This window comes from Bombyx mori, chromosome 11, assembly GCF_030269925.1.
Source record: "Bombyx mori chromosome 11, ASM3026992v2".
In the NCBI taxonomy this organism is placed as follows: Eukaryota; Metazoa; Arthropoda; class Insecta; order Lepidoptera; family Bombycidae; genus Bombyx; species Bombyx mori.
This window is the reverse complement of record NC_085117.1, coordinates 1007040-1023305: the sequence shown is the minus strand read 5'-3', so window position 1 is coordinate 1023305 and position 16266 is coordinate 1007040. Positions and strand designations below refer to the sequence as shown.

The 16266-nt window shown below is 36.2% G+C and overlaps 3 protein-coding genes, 1 long non-coding RNA gene and 1 other non-coding gene across 7 annotated transcripts in view; 3 read left to right on the top strand and 2 right to left on the bottom strand.

Moving 5' to 3' along the window:
- LOC134199623 (uncharacterized) overlaps positions 1-16266 on the bottom strand; it is a 500100-nt gene that overhangs the window by 125890 nt on the left and 357944 nt on the right. The gene's annotated exons all lie outside the window — the stretch shown is intronic.
- LOC134199640 (uncharacterized) lies at positions 530-13221 on the top strand. The gene is made up of 2 exons (XR_009974201.1): positions 530-4483; positions 11455-13221. It is a non-coding gene; the product is annotated as an uncharacterized LOC134199640 (long non-coding RNA).
- Positions 4482-6784, top strand: LOC101738691 (zinc finger protein 28). The gene has a single exon (XM_012693209.4). The coding sequence runs from the start codon at positions 4694-4696 to the stop codon at positions 5753-5755; it is 1062 nt and encodes a 353-aa protein (XP_012548663.1). The 5' UTR covers positions 4482-4693; the 3' UTR covers positions 5756-6784.
- LOC105842117 (uncharacterized) lies at positions 7449-8454 on the top strand. 2 transcript variants are annotated; one of them, XR_009974190.1, is made up of 3 exons: positions 7449-7724; positions 7888-7966; positions 8343-8454. It is a non-coding gene; the product is annotated as an uncharacterized LOC105842117 (transcript). The 2 variants fall into 2 exon arrangements; XR_009974191.1 differs by lacking the exon at positions 7888-7966.
- On the bottom strand, positions 9789-11182 carry LOC101745020 (protein HGH1 homolog). Its single transcript, XM_004922134.4, has 2 exons — positions 11120-11182; positions 9789-11036 (listed from the first exon to the last, which is right to left on the bottom strand). Exon 2 carries the CDS (start codon positions 10888-10890, stop codon positions 9805-9807), a length of 1086 nt encoding a protein of 361 aa, XP_004922191.2. The 5' UTR covers positions 10891-11036; positions 11120-11182; the 3' UTR covers positions 9789-9804.

Below are 16266 nucleotides of genomic sequence, written 5' to 3'. Positions count from 1 at the left end.
CACTCGTAAACATATTTATATAATATCTACTCTTCTAGCTTTCATACTAGAAAAATCGTGTATAATGCCAAGTCCATGTCAACTGGTAGTTTACACGGGCATATGAGCGGTGCAATTTATCAATCCAAATACAATTCTTCAAAACGGACTGAGAATATTTATCTATTTGCGAGTTCTGAAATTGTAGCTTCGTCAGTATTTTTGTTTTGTCTCGTTTAGATTTTGTTGTTTGAAAAAGATAGTTCTTATGCCGGCGCCCTAATGCTTTGCAGACCTAGCAGACCGCCTTCCGCCGGCCCTGCTTTTCAAAAGAAAAATGGATGAATAAAAAAATATTGATATATTACTTCAAAGTAATCATATAAACTTTTCAAAAGAAATGACATTTATAAACTGATATTTAAAAAATTTAGTTAGGAAAAATTGCCGAACAAAATCGAAAAGATACTTTTACGAATTCAAAGAATTTTAATGAATACAATAAAATCAAATGATTACCTTGTTCTTGAATTCAAAATTTACACTAATATGCATTTATATACACCGATAAATAATATTCGAAATCATATAGTTAATTATAATTTATATAAATCAAATATTAAACTTATAATAATCATAATAATCATTTATTATTCAAGAAAGAAAATAAATATGAAATGAATAAATTGCTTTATACAACTAAAAGTAAATGCTAAAATGCCGCCCCAGGGTAAGTGCCGCCCGGTGCGGACCGCACCCACCGCCCCCCCTTAGGTACGCCACTGAGTCCTCAACATCATCATCTATCAGTAACGAGGAAGAAAGCGATGACGAAGTTATCTGCAGCGTCTTGGGTACACGTAAGAGAGAATGCAAACAAATCGATGTACGTATCAATGACATACCTTGCATTATGGATTGGGACCCCGGCTCTGCGTATTCAATAATAAACACGACATTATGCAAAAAATTAGGATCACCATCTTTACAACCCGCCCCGAAACTTAAGGCCTACGGTAACACAAACTTAAAAACAAAGGGAATTACAAAAGTAACAGTCGAAGTCGACGGACTGCAAAAACTTCTACCTGTGGTCGTAATGAAAAATGCCAAACCAATGTTATTTGGTTTACATTGGAGTGACGTTTTTAAAATGGAATTTCCAAAACCAGTAAACTCCATCAAAACATCAACACCGATGACTCTTAAACAAATATTGGATAAACATGTACAACTCTTTGATGGAACACTAGGAAAAGTTAACAATTATTACGTAAACATACATGTCAAACCAGAAGCTGAACCGATCCACCTTCCTGCACGGCCTATAAAATTCAGCATGAAAAAGAATATAGAAAGGGAGTTAGATCGTCTGATCTCAGAAGGGATAGTGGAAAAAGTAGATCCTAATATTACACCTATTGAATGAGCTACACCCACAGTTAACATTCTGAAATCTACAGGGGAAGTTAGGATATGTGGAGACTACAGAACTACGCTTAATCCAGTACTTATTAAATATCTACACCCAGTTCCAATTTTCGATCAACTACGCCAAAATCTCACAAACGGTAAATTATTTTCAAAAATAGACCCTAAAGACGCATACTTACAATTTGAAATAGCACCAGATTCGAAAAAGTACTTGACGTTGTCAATCCATAAAGGGTATTTCCAATAAAATAGAATGCCTTTTGGAATATCGACTGCTCCTTCAATTTTCCAACATTTTCTGGATCAACTGCTAGGCGATATCAATGTAGCTGTATATTTTGACGACATAGGTATAGCAGGGAAAGATATTTCAGAACATTTACAAACTTTATTTATTTTATTCGATCGCTTACAAAACGCCGGCCTAAAAGTTAACTTAAAGAAATGTAATTTCTTACAGAATCAGATTGAATACCTAGGTCACATAATAGATAAACATGGCATCCACCCAACCAAATCTAAAATTGATGCCATAACTAAGGCCTCAGCACTGTGTAATGCAAAAGAACTACGATCATTTTTAGGACTAGTTAACTTTTACGAACGGTTTGTACCACATCTTCACGGGATTTGTTCGGATCTTCATGATGTAACTAGTGAAAAAAATAGATGGCGTTGGACTGATCATGAAAACAGAATATTTGAAGATACAAAGAAATGCATAACTTCTTCACAACCATTAATTGCATTTGACGAGAAACGTCCCCTTTATTTAGCATGTGACGCTTCCGAAAAGGGATTGGGTGCAGTATTATTCCACAAGGACTCGAACATAGAACAACCAATTGCTTTTGCTTCAAGGAAACTACGACCAGCGGAAATGAAATATTCCGTTATTGATCGTGAAGCTTTAGCAATAGTATTTGGTATAAAAAAATTTGATCAGTACTTGAGAGGAACGAAATCTAGTTACGGACCATAAGCCTCTTATACATATTATGGGAGCACACCGCAACCTTCCTAAACTAGCCAATAACCGATTGGTTAGATGGGCCCTAGTAGTGGGAAGTTATCAATATGACATTTATTATAGGAAATGTGGTGGAAGGTAAAGGTGATTCGGGACAAATTTCAACTTGATGAACAATTTTATGGTAGTTGTTGATGTTTAAAATGCTATATCAGGATCAAAATGATTGAGTCTTGGGCTATCTTTGTTATCCAATTTAAAGCTTTTCAACTAGCATTCCAGTTTAAGCAAAAAATGCAAAAATAGGTGCTATCCCTATTTACCCAAAAATTCCGGTTATTGGGGACGTAATTAGTGTTAATAAATTTGCTAGGGCTGGCACTCTTTGGTTTTAATTTATTTATTTATTTAGTTGCACCAACAAAATGATCATCAATAAAAAACATTGAAAAACTGACAAAAGCACATGGCCGATGTCACCTCAATAATAGGTGCAATCAACAGTGCATTGACAACAAAAATAAAAAATATAAATATTTGCCAAAGAATAAAATAACACTGCATTAATAATTTTGAATAAAAATTCTAGACAAAAACATCATAAATAAACCATATTCTTAGCAACGAATTTAAAAAATATTGTTATAACTACATAGACAACCCTACAAACGTGTACTTATTAATACTTAAGTCGTTTCCATTTTACTTATTCTCATCCCAATTGACCCCTTTTTGTTGTTATTTGTACCTGAGATGTCCCCAATATTCCCAAAAACAACAGATTTTTACATGTATTTTTATTTTATCAAAAACAATAAAACCAATAACAACTGAGACTTACCTATAATCATGGAGTTAATAAGTACCTACAACACTTATTAAAATAGTAACTCTATGCCTTTAATATACTTAGTCTGGCCATAAATACTGTGCGTTTTCTCAGTAGTTTTGCATTATTTATAGAACTTGCACTCAGACACAGCCCACTGAGTTTCTCGCTGGATCTTCTCAGTGGGTCGCGTTTCCGATCCGGTGGTAGATTCTGCGAAGCACGACTTTTGCTAGGGTTCGTGTTAGCAACGTCATCAGGTTTGAGCCCCGTGAGCTCACCTACTAGCCACGGTTACGCTGAAATAGCCCCTAGGGCTAACAGATTAGGTAGAAAAAAAAAAAAAAAAAAAGATATAGCATGCGTATCCATGGAAGATTCACAATGCTCAATTGTGACATCATGAGATACCTGTGGGACTGTGCCCCCAGGATCGAGAGGTTCGTCCCCCATGGGGAAAACAAAATAAATAAATAAAAAATTTACTCTACGAAGAAATATTTACACTAACTATAAAATATAACCTAAAAAGAACTAAAATAACAAATATTTACACTACTTTACACCTATCTGATTTTTAAAAGATATTTTCAAAATTTAAATTGTAAAAGACACACCCGCTCTTTCGACGTTTCCCGCGCTTTTCTTTCCTTACCTTTGTCTGTGGCAATACGCACAGCGTGATGCCATAAAAAAAAAATTAAAAAATAAAAATCAGAGGAGTCGAGGCCATAGATTATACACTTAATATATGTCGAGGCTTGAACGAGTGAATTGTTTCAATAACATCATTTACTGTTTGTACAGGTTAAAGTATCCAATAAAGGTGACAAATTGAAAAAGTTTAACAACTGTGGAAGTGCACAAGTGTGGGGAAATGTTGGAAAGGCGCTGGACTTGGCGGCTAGAGCTCTATCAAAAAAAGCATTCAACTCGTATTCAATTGATCCCTTTTCAGTAGTTCGACTCCATTTGAAAAATATATATACACAAGGAAGTCTTATAAACCATTAGACTAGACTATTAACGTAAAACTGAGTATCTAACACAGGAAGCAAATGTTTTGTGAGATTTTCGTCCAACGTTCCATTGGATACTTCACTAGTTGTAATGCTACTCGATTGGTGACTTTTGGTTGGCTGTTAACTTGGTTGATTTTAAGCTTGATAGGGCAAGAAAACGACACGAGAAGGAAATCGGGGAGACATATAAGTGCTGGCCGTGAGAAAATGACGTAAACTCTGCATTTCAGTGTGTTGCAGATTAATCAGGTACCCAACAACGTCAACTGTTAATTTACCCATCAGTTCACAGACAGTGATCCGACATGCGAACACAGTGGTGATCAAATCAAAATTTAAACAGTTTGTAAGAGAATAAAACCCAAATCACAAAAAACATTACACACTATTACTAGAGGAATTACTTGCTTTTGTTTTTATATAAAAACGTAATAACTTAGGGCATTCCCTTTTGATAAAATGTGTGAATCAAGTTTTTTTATTTTTAATTTAAACACAAATATTCACACAACTGAGAAACCTTATATTTGTGAAGTCTGTAAAAAATGTTTTTCGCATTTAGGTCATTTCAAATCACATATGAGAACACACACAGGAGAAAGACCGTATGTTTGTGAAGTATGTAAAAATTGCTTTTCAAAAATTGATATTTTAAAAAAACATTTGCGAGTACACACCGCAGAGAAACCTTTCATATGTGAAGTGTGCGAAAAATGTTTTACACGAATTGATACTTTAAAAAAACACATGAGAATTCATACTGCAGAAAAACCTTACATTTGTGAAATATGTACAAAGGCATTTTCACAAATCTGTCATTTAAAAGTCCACCTTAGGGTACATACCGGAGAAAAACCTTATGTTTGTGAAGTGTGCGAGAAATCTTTTGCACATGTTGGTAATTTGAAGACACACATGATCATACATACTGCTGAAAAACCTCACATCTGTGAAATGTGCAAAAAAGGGTTTGCATACTTATCTGGTTTAATGATACATCTAAGATCACATACTGGAGAAAAACCTTATATTTGTGAGGTGTGCGAAGAAGGCTTTTCAATGATGAGTACTTTAAAAACGCACATGATAACTCATACTGTAGAGAAACCTTTTGTTTGTGAAGTCTGTAAAAAAGCTTTTGCACGCATTTATTATTTAAAAAAACATCTACGAACACATACTGCCGAAAAACCTTATGTTTGTGAAGTGTGCGAAAAACAATTTGCATTATTTGATTATTTAAAAACACATATGGCGACACATACAGCAGAAAAACCTTATGTTTGCGAAGTCTGCGAGAAAGGCTTTGCACGACTGTATCATTTAAAAACACACTTAAGAATACACACAAGAGAGAAACCTTTTGTTTGTGAAGTGTGTAATAGAGGTTTTAATCATATTAGTCATTTGAGAACACACATGAGAACACACACTGGAGAAAAACCTTATTTTTGTGAATTGTGCAAAAAAGGTTTTTCTAGAATTAGTAATTTAAAATCACACATGAGAATACATACTTGAGGAAAACCGTGTTTGTGAAATCTGTAATAAAGGCTTTGAACAAATTGGTAATTTAAGAATGTTTCTGATAATACACAATGCAGAAAAACCTGAGTTTGTGATAAACATAAAAAAGGTTTTAGACAAATTCATAGTTGAAAAAGACATTTACTAACACATACCTCAGTGAAACTTTCTATTTGTGATGTATGTGAAAAATGCTTTCCACTAGTAGTTTAAGAACACACATATTATTATGTAGGTACTGCAGACAAACATGTATGTGTAGTGTATAGAAAAGATTTTGCATAATTAGATTATTTGGAAATGTTTCTGAGTATATGTATCATTGACTAGCTAAATAATGTGTTCTGAGAGCAGGAAGTCTTGGGAGTTTAGGAGTAGGTGCCACCACATGGCCTATTTCGCTGTGAAGTTGTAATGGGTTTCAGTTTGAAGGTTGAGGCAGCTGTTCTACTGTTAAAACTGAGATCTTAGACCTCTCGCCTAAGGTGGGTAGTGGAATTTACGTTCCAGTAGACTGGGCTCCGGCTACCATTTAACATCGTGTGGGCCTTAAGCAAAAATATATATATATATCATAATATCGTAGCTCCGATAAAATAGTGTAACAACACAAAAAGTTGATGAGAAAAGTTCAGGAGAAACAAAAAAATGTCCAACTAATAAACCTACATATGAGTCGACTATTATCAAAGCCGGCAATGTGACTTTTGGACAATTATTGGTAAATCAGAAAAACGAATTATTGACTTTGTACTCCATTGGCAGTCACAAAACTGTTCTGAACGACATCTTAGATAAATAACAGGTTAAGTATTAACCTTTATTTAATGCAGGTTTTGAACCGTATTCTTTGAAGGAGACGATTATATTCAAATCAATCTGTATTGACATATCAATAACATTTTTTTGTCCAAATGCACAGATTGCCACCTTTGATAATAGACGACTCATATGTAGTACTATGTATTTATGATGCATATGCTTATAGAATGTGCTATTTAATGAAATAAAAAAATTAGTTTATATGAGAAGTTTTTATTTATTTATTAGGTAATAACTGATCAAAGGATTTTATTTCGATATTTAATTCCAATAGATTATGAAACAAGATGTTATTGTTGTAATGCTCTTTATTTTCAATAAAGTAAACGTTAAAATAAAAAACTAGAAATAAGATTTCTTTTGATGAAGATACGCTACACAGTAGACGTCACGAACTATGAAAATGGCGTATAGTATACGTCCGTTACCTTCGCAATCGTCGGCGCAATTGGGCAAGCGAATGTGTGGGAGACTACGCGAAGGTTCGAGGTTCGCGCGCTTTGATGTCTGTTAAAAAACCGACATACCTTGGAAAACCACGAATGCAGCGAAAACTTTGCATAATCATTTGCAAATGTCGTCCTACACTTGCGGGTTTGCGTATTCGTGCGCATGTGAGTGACCGGTGTAAAAACGCACACAGGAGAAAAACCTTACGAGTGTGAAGTGTGTACAAAATGTTTTGTACAGCATTCTAATTTAAAATCACATATGAACTTACACACCGGACAGAAACTTCATGCTTGTGAAATTTGTGAGAAACGCTTCTCGCAAGCCAGTTATTTAAAAGTGCACATGTTTACACATACCAGTCAAAGACCCCATGCTTGTGAAGTGTGTGAAAAACACTGTAAAATTAACTAAACTTAAATAACACATGAGAACACACACAGGAGAAAAACCTTATGCTTGTGATGTGTGTAAAAAATGTTTTGCAAATTCGAATTACTTAAAAAGACATGTACAAACACACACTGGCCTTATGTTTGTGAAGACCTTTGCACGAATAGAATATTTACATTCACACACGACAACACATTTAGAGGTGAAACCTTACATTTGTGAAGTGTGTAATAAAGGTTTTGGACTAATGCGTAATTTAAGATCCCATATGAAATTGCATGCCGAAGAAAAACCTTATGTATGTGAAGTATGCAAGAAAGGTTTTATAAGAAATAGTGATATGAAATCGCATCTAAAAATACATACCAGAGAAAAACCGTATGCAAAGTCTAAAGATACCTAAGCGAGTAAATACTGAAAAAAGAAGCTAATGTGCACAAAAGGGTTTTTTAATTTTTCAGGTTTATCGACTCTTCTTTGACGAAGAGCGTAGTGATGATTGTTCTCGAGTATTAAGCTATCGTTCCATCGTCTTAATAGGTAGGGGTTATTTTTTTATAGCTTGGATGGCTGGACGAGCTCACAGCCCACCTGGTGCTAAGTGGTTACTGGAGCCCATAGACATCTACAACGTAAATGCGCCACCCACCTTGAGATATAAGTTCTAAGGTCTCAGTATAGTTACAAAGGCTACCCCAACCTTCAAACCGAAACGCATTACTGCTTCACGGCAGGAATAGGCGGGATAGCGGTAGATTGAGGGCAGATGCCCATTTTCCTACGAGGTTTGAAAAGAGTCGTGGACTAGACACTTTCAGGTGTTGTTTTACTGCAGCATGCCGAAGACATGTTGATATATTTAGATATACCAGAGACTATCCTAGACAAAGACTGAACTTGTTCATTGCAATGACAGAATGACCACGACCTTCAGTGCTGCCGTCATTGAGGTGGCAGCGACTATCAGGACACCGAGCCAGTGAATTGATTTAGAACATAAATATATAATAATAAAACGTTTTTTTGTTTGTCGATTATTTTTATTCGTATTACAGCTATCTCTCCATTTATATTGTATGCTTAGTGCGAGTTTTTTAACGTTCTCGATAGCGTAAAAGTTAACTCAAATTTGTATGGTGTTAGAATGTTTGCCTACGTTTGCCGCTAGGGGCGCTGTTCCAACTGCATACAAATTTGAGTTAACTTTTACGTTAACGTAAACAGAATGTTAATTAACTATCGCACTAAGCACACTGAAGTGGTACCTAAATTTTCCATTTTGCTACGTACGACCATTTAAATCGTAATAAACTCAACATTTCGCACCCTTATAATTGAAATGGCCTCACTAAAATTTTTAAGGAAAATGAGTTTTATACTTCGAACGACTTATATACATGTAATCTATCGGTTTATAAAATTATATAAACACTTTTAGTCTAGAAAGGGACAAACTACTCTTTCAGTCTCTTTCAAATAAATCGCATAGGTACTATTAAAGTCGAAAAACTAAAACAATTGCAAATCTTTTTTGCTTGCATGGGTTGGCGAGCTCACAACCCACCAGACGTTAAATAGTTACTGGAGCCCATAGACACCTACAACGTAAAGGCGCCACCCACCTTGAGATATAAGTTCTAAGGTCTCAGTATAGTTACAACGGCTACACCACTCTTCAAACCGAAACGCATTACTGCTTCACGGCAGAAATAGGCAGGGTGGTGGTACTTACTCGTGCGGACTCACAAGAGGTCCTACCACCAGTAATTCATTAATTGCATTTTTGGAATTGACCAGAAAACATGAATTTTGGATTAAACCACTTCAATTCTGCTTACAAAAATTTGAAAAAAGTAACAGCTATGACATGCATCAGTTTCTGTAATCTTAACATGGGCCATAAATAAAAATAAACTTTTATACTATCATTAGCTTATATGTGTATAATTTGATTTGAAAATTGAAGCAATTAAAATTTAGTAAAAACACAAGTGTTTCTAAACAGTCCGTTTCTGCATAAGTTGGTACTATTTTACATACATATTATCTTATCTACTATGAAAGTAATTACAAGATCCAGTTCAGACTTGTTTTTTTTTTAAATTACACTTCTTGGGACTTAACGTTTAAGGCAGTTTCTACCAGCCAAAGATTCAACCTTATTTCAATATAGTTTTCAGTCACACAGAAACTAATTCTTGAATGGATCAATTATACGGAAGTATCTGAACAATTGATAAAACACAAAGATAAAATCAACATGGGAGGCTCAATAGAAACCCTTAAGTGCTCGAATGGACGTCAGACTTAAGACAGCATTCTCCGCCTTAGGCATCTAATTGGACTTAAAAAGACAAAATAATTAGATTAATAATTCTTTATTGCAGATTCATCATAAAATCACTATTGGTTTTATTGAATCTTTCCCTCAATTCCTCAGGTACTTCTACTGTTGACAGGTCCTCCGCACCGACCTCGTCTTCCTTCTGAATCAGTATATCCACTACATTCTCACACGCTATCAAAGCTTTCGGGTCTTTTTCCCATTTATGATATTCTCTCATTATATAGTACACTCCGTTCTCGCGTAAATACTGTCTGCCTCTACGTTGAGCACACAATTTGTTCAGTGTCTCCAGTATCAGAATACGTATGTCTATATCAGGCTCTCTCCGCTTCTCCTTTGGTAAATACTGTAAAGTAACAGGGAGTGTTTCCATTTCGTCATCAGGATAATCTTCGTTGCCCATTAAGGGATACAAAATGTATGTAAGCAGATCCAAGTCCGGGCTCACTAGGAACTCGTGGTAGTCTGTGTCGAATGATATATTACGTATTGTACCGATCGCACCACCCTTCCGTATGTTGGACACATCATAGTTACAGAACGGTATTAATTTTATTAACGGTACATGGGGATTCTCTTCGCAGAGCCACTTCCTTATTCTGTGGCTGCAGGCCAGGTTGCTAAACATGGGCGCCAGGTAATGCAGGTTCGAACCGGTCTTGTTAAACTCTGTGTTCACGAATGCGTTCATGATATCGTTTAGATGGGGTATAAAAGTGTTCAGGCAGACTTCCAGCTCGTCTTCGAGTCGCGTGATGTTCGACAGGGTCATACAGGCGGCATCTGCGTCAGTTTTGTTAGGATTCAATACGTAGCTAATGAGTAGGTCGATTATGTTTTTATAGCGCAATGGCTTGTATTTGAGAAGCTCTGTAGCGCCACGCGTGTAGGCAGATATGTTAACGAGCATCAGGAGTGCGTGTTTAGCGATTTCTTTGATTCTGTCGTCCGTTAATTCGATGACGGCTTGAGTGATTCTTTCGTGTTCAAGCATTTTGTTAACACCGTCTTCCGTCCCCGATAGGCTGACGAGATAGTCCATGGATATGTGTCTCAAGTCTATCCTGGACTCTGGTTTCAGGAATTCGATCAATTCGTCGAAAGAATCGAGCGCCATTGTGTGTAATAGGATTTAAATTTGATTTATTGTAACTTACGCAGTTGACGCGATCTCTTGTGTCGCTATTTGTTGACAGCAAAAATTTCCTGTCAAAATCTTGGAATGATGTTTTTTTTTTCATGTTAGCAATGAAATCTACTCCACTAAAATCCACAGACTAAGGTCATTTATTTTGCTCAGTCTGTTAAAAATACATTACAGGCATCATTATTTAACAGTAATTAACAGGTTCTACAATGATTTTTGATTTCTAATGAGTTTCTGATATTTCGGCGGTGTTGCAAATGCCATGATCATGGATAGTCTAGACATTAAATTAAATATGTTAAATGCAAATAGCCGCGAAATTTTAAAACTGTTTGTAATAATCATTTAAAAGTAGCATAAAGAGTATGACTAAGTACCTATTTAATAGTAAATTCGTGTGTGATATTTTTTCCTTGATTTAACACTTATACATCGTCTTTTTAATCCAGTAAAATTTAAGATTTTTATTGATTAAAGCCGATTAAGACTTGAATTAAGCACGTTTCTTATGTAAATTACTTTTGTATTTTTCAGTATGTTAATTGGCTTCTTTTGGTGAAGGTGATACAAAAGGATGGTCACAATCCTCAGCCGTGAAGAATACGAGGAGGAATTGGCTTCTTATGATGCCATTATTGACAGTGTTGTGTCTATTTATTTATTAAATATTTATTTACTTTAAGAAATAGTACGTAATGAAAGAAGTTGATTAATATGAAAGCCATTAATTATAATTGAACGAAATAAAATGGAATTAGATGAGATGAGTCAAGATGGAATTAAATACTTTCCCAGTAAAATTGTGAGACTGACCCTTCAATTGACCTTAATATATTGAAATTGAAAAGCCACGTTCTGGGAATTTCTCACTTTCCCATACTTGTGCACTTCCACGGATCCTCAACGATTAATAAGTTGCCATTACTACACGCTTAAGGCACCGTAATAGTTTTAGTTATTTATTTTGTGAACCAGAAAATATCTGAAATTTTCAATTTTAAATTTAGTTCCGAAATAGAAAATACTCCACGACAACCAGTTTTAGACCGGGTCTTTCAACAGAAAGTGCATTTTTTTTTGCCTAAAGCGGACTGTCAGATACTACACCGATAGAAAGACGCCAGTTTACGCGTGCTTCCTTGACCTGTCGAAAGCGTTTGATCTGGTCTGCTACGATATGTTATGAAAAAAACTGGAGGATACCAAAGTGCCACCAGAAATAAATAGCATTTTTAAATTTTGGTACAGCAACCAGGTCAGCGTTGTGATATGGGCAGGAGCGCTGTCTGAACCGTACAGGCTGGAGTGCGGGGTGAGGCAGGGGGGATTGACCTCCCCTAAGCTTTTTAACCTGTACGTTAATGCTCTGATTCGCGAGCTTAGCAGCACACATGTCGGCTGTCATGTTGAAGGTGTCAATATCAATAATATTAGTTACGCTGATGACATGGTGCTGCTGAGTGCGTCTCCCTTGGACTGGCGAGGCTCCTACGTATATGTGAAAGGTATGTTAGCTGTCATGGCCTAGTGTATAACTTTAAAAAAAGTAAATGCATGGTCTTTGAGGCCGCAGCCAAGTACCCTATGAGAATACCATCCATTACTCTGAAGAAAGTTCCGATTGCATTTGTAAAGAAATTCAAATATCTGGGTCTCTTGTTAAACTCTGTCCTCAGGGGCAATGCTGACATAGAGCGTGAACGTAGGGAGTTGACAGTGCATGCTAACATGATTGCCCGCAGGTTTGCACGTAGCTCTAGAGAAACAAAGATTACGCTCTTCAGAGCATATTGTACATCTTTTTACACTTGCAGTCTGTGGGTTAATTACTCGCAAAAGCAGTATAACGCCCTGCATGTACAGTATAATGATGCATTTAGGATGCTGATGGGGCTGCCTCGATTTTGCAGCGCATCGGGCATGTTTGCGGAGGCGCGCACCGACGATTTCTATGCCATATTAAGAAAGCGATGCGCGTCCTTGCTCTGCAGGGTAGGGGCTAGCTCCAACAGCATCCTGGCCATGATATTCTCTAGGTTAGATGGACATTTTCTGAATCACTGCACAGAGGTCCACAAAATTTTCTCGTAATGCAGCTATTGCAATCTTATGTAGTATGTATGTTGTTCTTTTCTTTTATTACTGTGTCCTTACTAACTTATTTTTAAGAAATAACTGTTACTAATATTTATATGGATCATTATCTGAAATAAAGAATTTAATAATAATTATTATCGCGGGCTTTGAGCGCGGCGACCGAGTCAAGAAATTCAGTAACGAAAATAAAACCTAACACCCCCACTCCGCCTTTTTTTTAATTGCCCTTGTAAGCAGACGAGCATACGGCCCACCTGATGGTAAGTGGTTACCGTTGCCCAGGGACTTCAGCAATGCCAGGGGCAGAGCCAAGCCGCTGCCTACCATGTAGCTCGCGTTCAACATGTTGCGCTTGTGTAGTGTTTGTGAATAAGCGCGCGGCGTGACGTCGCACTGCATGCACATCATGAAAAGTCTGCCCATCTCTCTCTCACGCGGTCTAGCTTATGAGTGTCAAAGGGACAGTAAATGTTTTGCTTTTGTTAATGTTTATAAATATAGCGTGGTCTTATTTTATTATTGTTTTAATATTAAATTATTATTGTCTCATTATAATTGCATAATTTGATAAAAAATAGCTTTACCACGACAGTCCCCGAGCGCCACGCGTGTTTTTTTTCTTTCTTCCACGAAGATACATGTTCTAAAGAGGTTCAATGCTTTTGTCTAATAAAACGCAGAAAAAATTATTGTAATCGTTTATTCAAACATGCTCAATTCACTCTTCTAAAGTCTATTAAATCTCAAGCTTAAAAATGTATCTTAAAAATAACAATTACACTATGTAGGTATGTATGTTTTAAATATAGAAAGTGGAGGGAAGGTTAAGCATGAAAAAAGCTTCGATCAATGAAAAAGTGTCAGTCGGAAACGCGTAGCGTAAGATCTAACGTCAAAGATGGCGCCAAAAGTTAAAATATTAAATTGTTCAACTCAGCATACTTCCACTACGTTTGCGATCGCTACATTCTTAAACCAGTTGCTCTACTGGTTTGCTTTTTTGGTGGATTCTTGAATTGCAATTTGCCGCTCACGGCTGGAAACTTTTTCAGCCCGTATCCCGATTGACAGTTCGCTTAACCTCAAAATGAATACTGATTTTTTAAGGGATTTTATGACTTGACCTTTAAGTCATGTCTTATTTTAATTTATATTCATATTTTTATGAATAAATGATATTATGGAAATGAAATGAAGATGATTAATTTGAAACATTAATTAACTGGGTTGAAATTAAATGAAATGAAATGGGATGAAATATAATCTAAGTAAAATCATTTACTAAGATTTTTTCAGAGGACTTTTTGGAGGATCCCGAGAAGTTACGTCCAGCGGCTTTGTTTCATTTTCCCACATTTGTGCACTTTCACAGATATTAAACAGTTAATAAACCACCATTATTACACATTTAAACCCGAAGAAACACTAAATAGACAAAATAAAACAAATCACACAACTTCACTCCTCGCGTTCCCGCCAAATGTCCAATGAATACGGTACTGAATACTGTTAAACGCGCATATAAAACAAATTTTTGAAAGATGACCGTAAAATTTCAACACCTTTGCCATATGGGTGGTGATTTTAAAAGTGCACAAAACCAGGCTCCTACAATTTATTGAAAGATGGCGTCTATCCGATAATTTGCAAGCGAAGTAAAGTGTCCCTTAGAAATAAGGTGACTACAAAACTTGCATACGCCGCGTCATGACCTATGCAAGTGTAGTGTTCGCTCACGCGGCCCGCACTAACTTAAAACCCCTACAAATTACTCAATCCCGTTTTCGCAGGATAGCCGTCGGAGCCCCGCGGTTCGTCAGGAACATCGACTTACATGACGACCTGGACCTAGAGTCCATCAGTAAGTATCTACAGTCGGCAACTTCGATAAAGCGGCACGTTACGAAAACCCTCTCATCGTGGCAGCCGGTAACTACATTCCCGATCCTGCGGACAGAATGGAAAGCAGTCGACGTCGCCCCAAACACGTCATTTCAGATCCTCCCGATCCACTAACGGTGCTTTTAGGTACCTCGAGCATCGGTCATCGTTCTCGTCGAACCCGTCGCCTGCGACGAAGGGCTCGACGAGTAAATTAACCCACAGACACAGCCCACTGAGTTTCTCGCCGGATCTTCTCAGTGGGTCGCGTTTCCGATCCGGTGGTAGATTCTGCGAAGCACGGCTCTTGCTAGGGTTCGTGTTAGCAACATCGTCAGGTTTGAGCCCCGTGAGCTAACCTATATGCTAGGGCGAAGCTGAAATAGCCTCTTTTTATCTCACAGGTAAAAAAAAAATATTGCAAGAAGGATTTGTAACAATAGATCCTTTTACGATTTTCAGTACATGTTGTACTTGAGCGGGAGTTTTATTTAAGTTTTAAGCAGTTGTTAAAGCAGTTTTAATAAACTAAATCATTTCGCTCTGTTCAGCAATCGATGAAAATTTGTTTAGTAAGTAATCGTAAGTAAATACATAATTATTAAATACGTTATTGAAACCAATAGGTCGTCATTAATTAGATAATTTCATCGCGTCGAAAAGTTTAAATAGAATAAAAAATATTTTTGAAGTGAAAACTTCTTTAGAATCGTTGTGATTTCAAACCGGATGCAACGGAAAAAACGACAGGTAAGAGACACAAATACAAAAATGTGTAGGATGAAGCCAGCAAAGAGTGAGACAGAAATATACATACTATTTAATACAGCGCCATCTGTGAGATTTTTTTAATACTAACGTGTGTATGAAAGCTCTTGTAGTGAATTTTAATTTAGGATTCTACGTGAAATTAAAATATCAATTCACAGAGGGCGCTACCTTACAATTATTTACTAATGACAAAATTTTACATATACTTAAGACGTTTAGGATAATTGTATTTTAATTTTGGAAGGTTTCACTTCATCCACGTGTGAATTGCACACGTTTTTTTATTCGTGTAGGTAGGTAATTAAATTTTTGAGCGTATTTAAAACTTTTAAATTTTATCTTAGCATTTAATGTTTAGCATTAAAATAACATATTAAATTTAAAAAACTAAATAAAATACGCCTGTATAGCAAACTGAAATCTTTTTTTTTGTTGACACCGAGGCGAAGGTTGCAAGGCTCTTTAGTTTAAGCGAAATTTCGCTACGCTACCTTTATCTTTGTGATTAAAGGCGCGTTTAATTTGGTATTAGCATCAACAGTTCAATGTTTTATATTAAACTTCAATTATATTTACTGCATTCAGATAGCTGAAGTT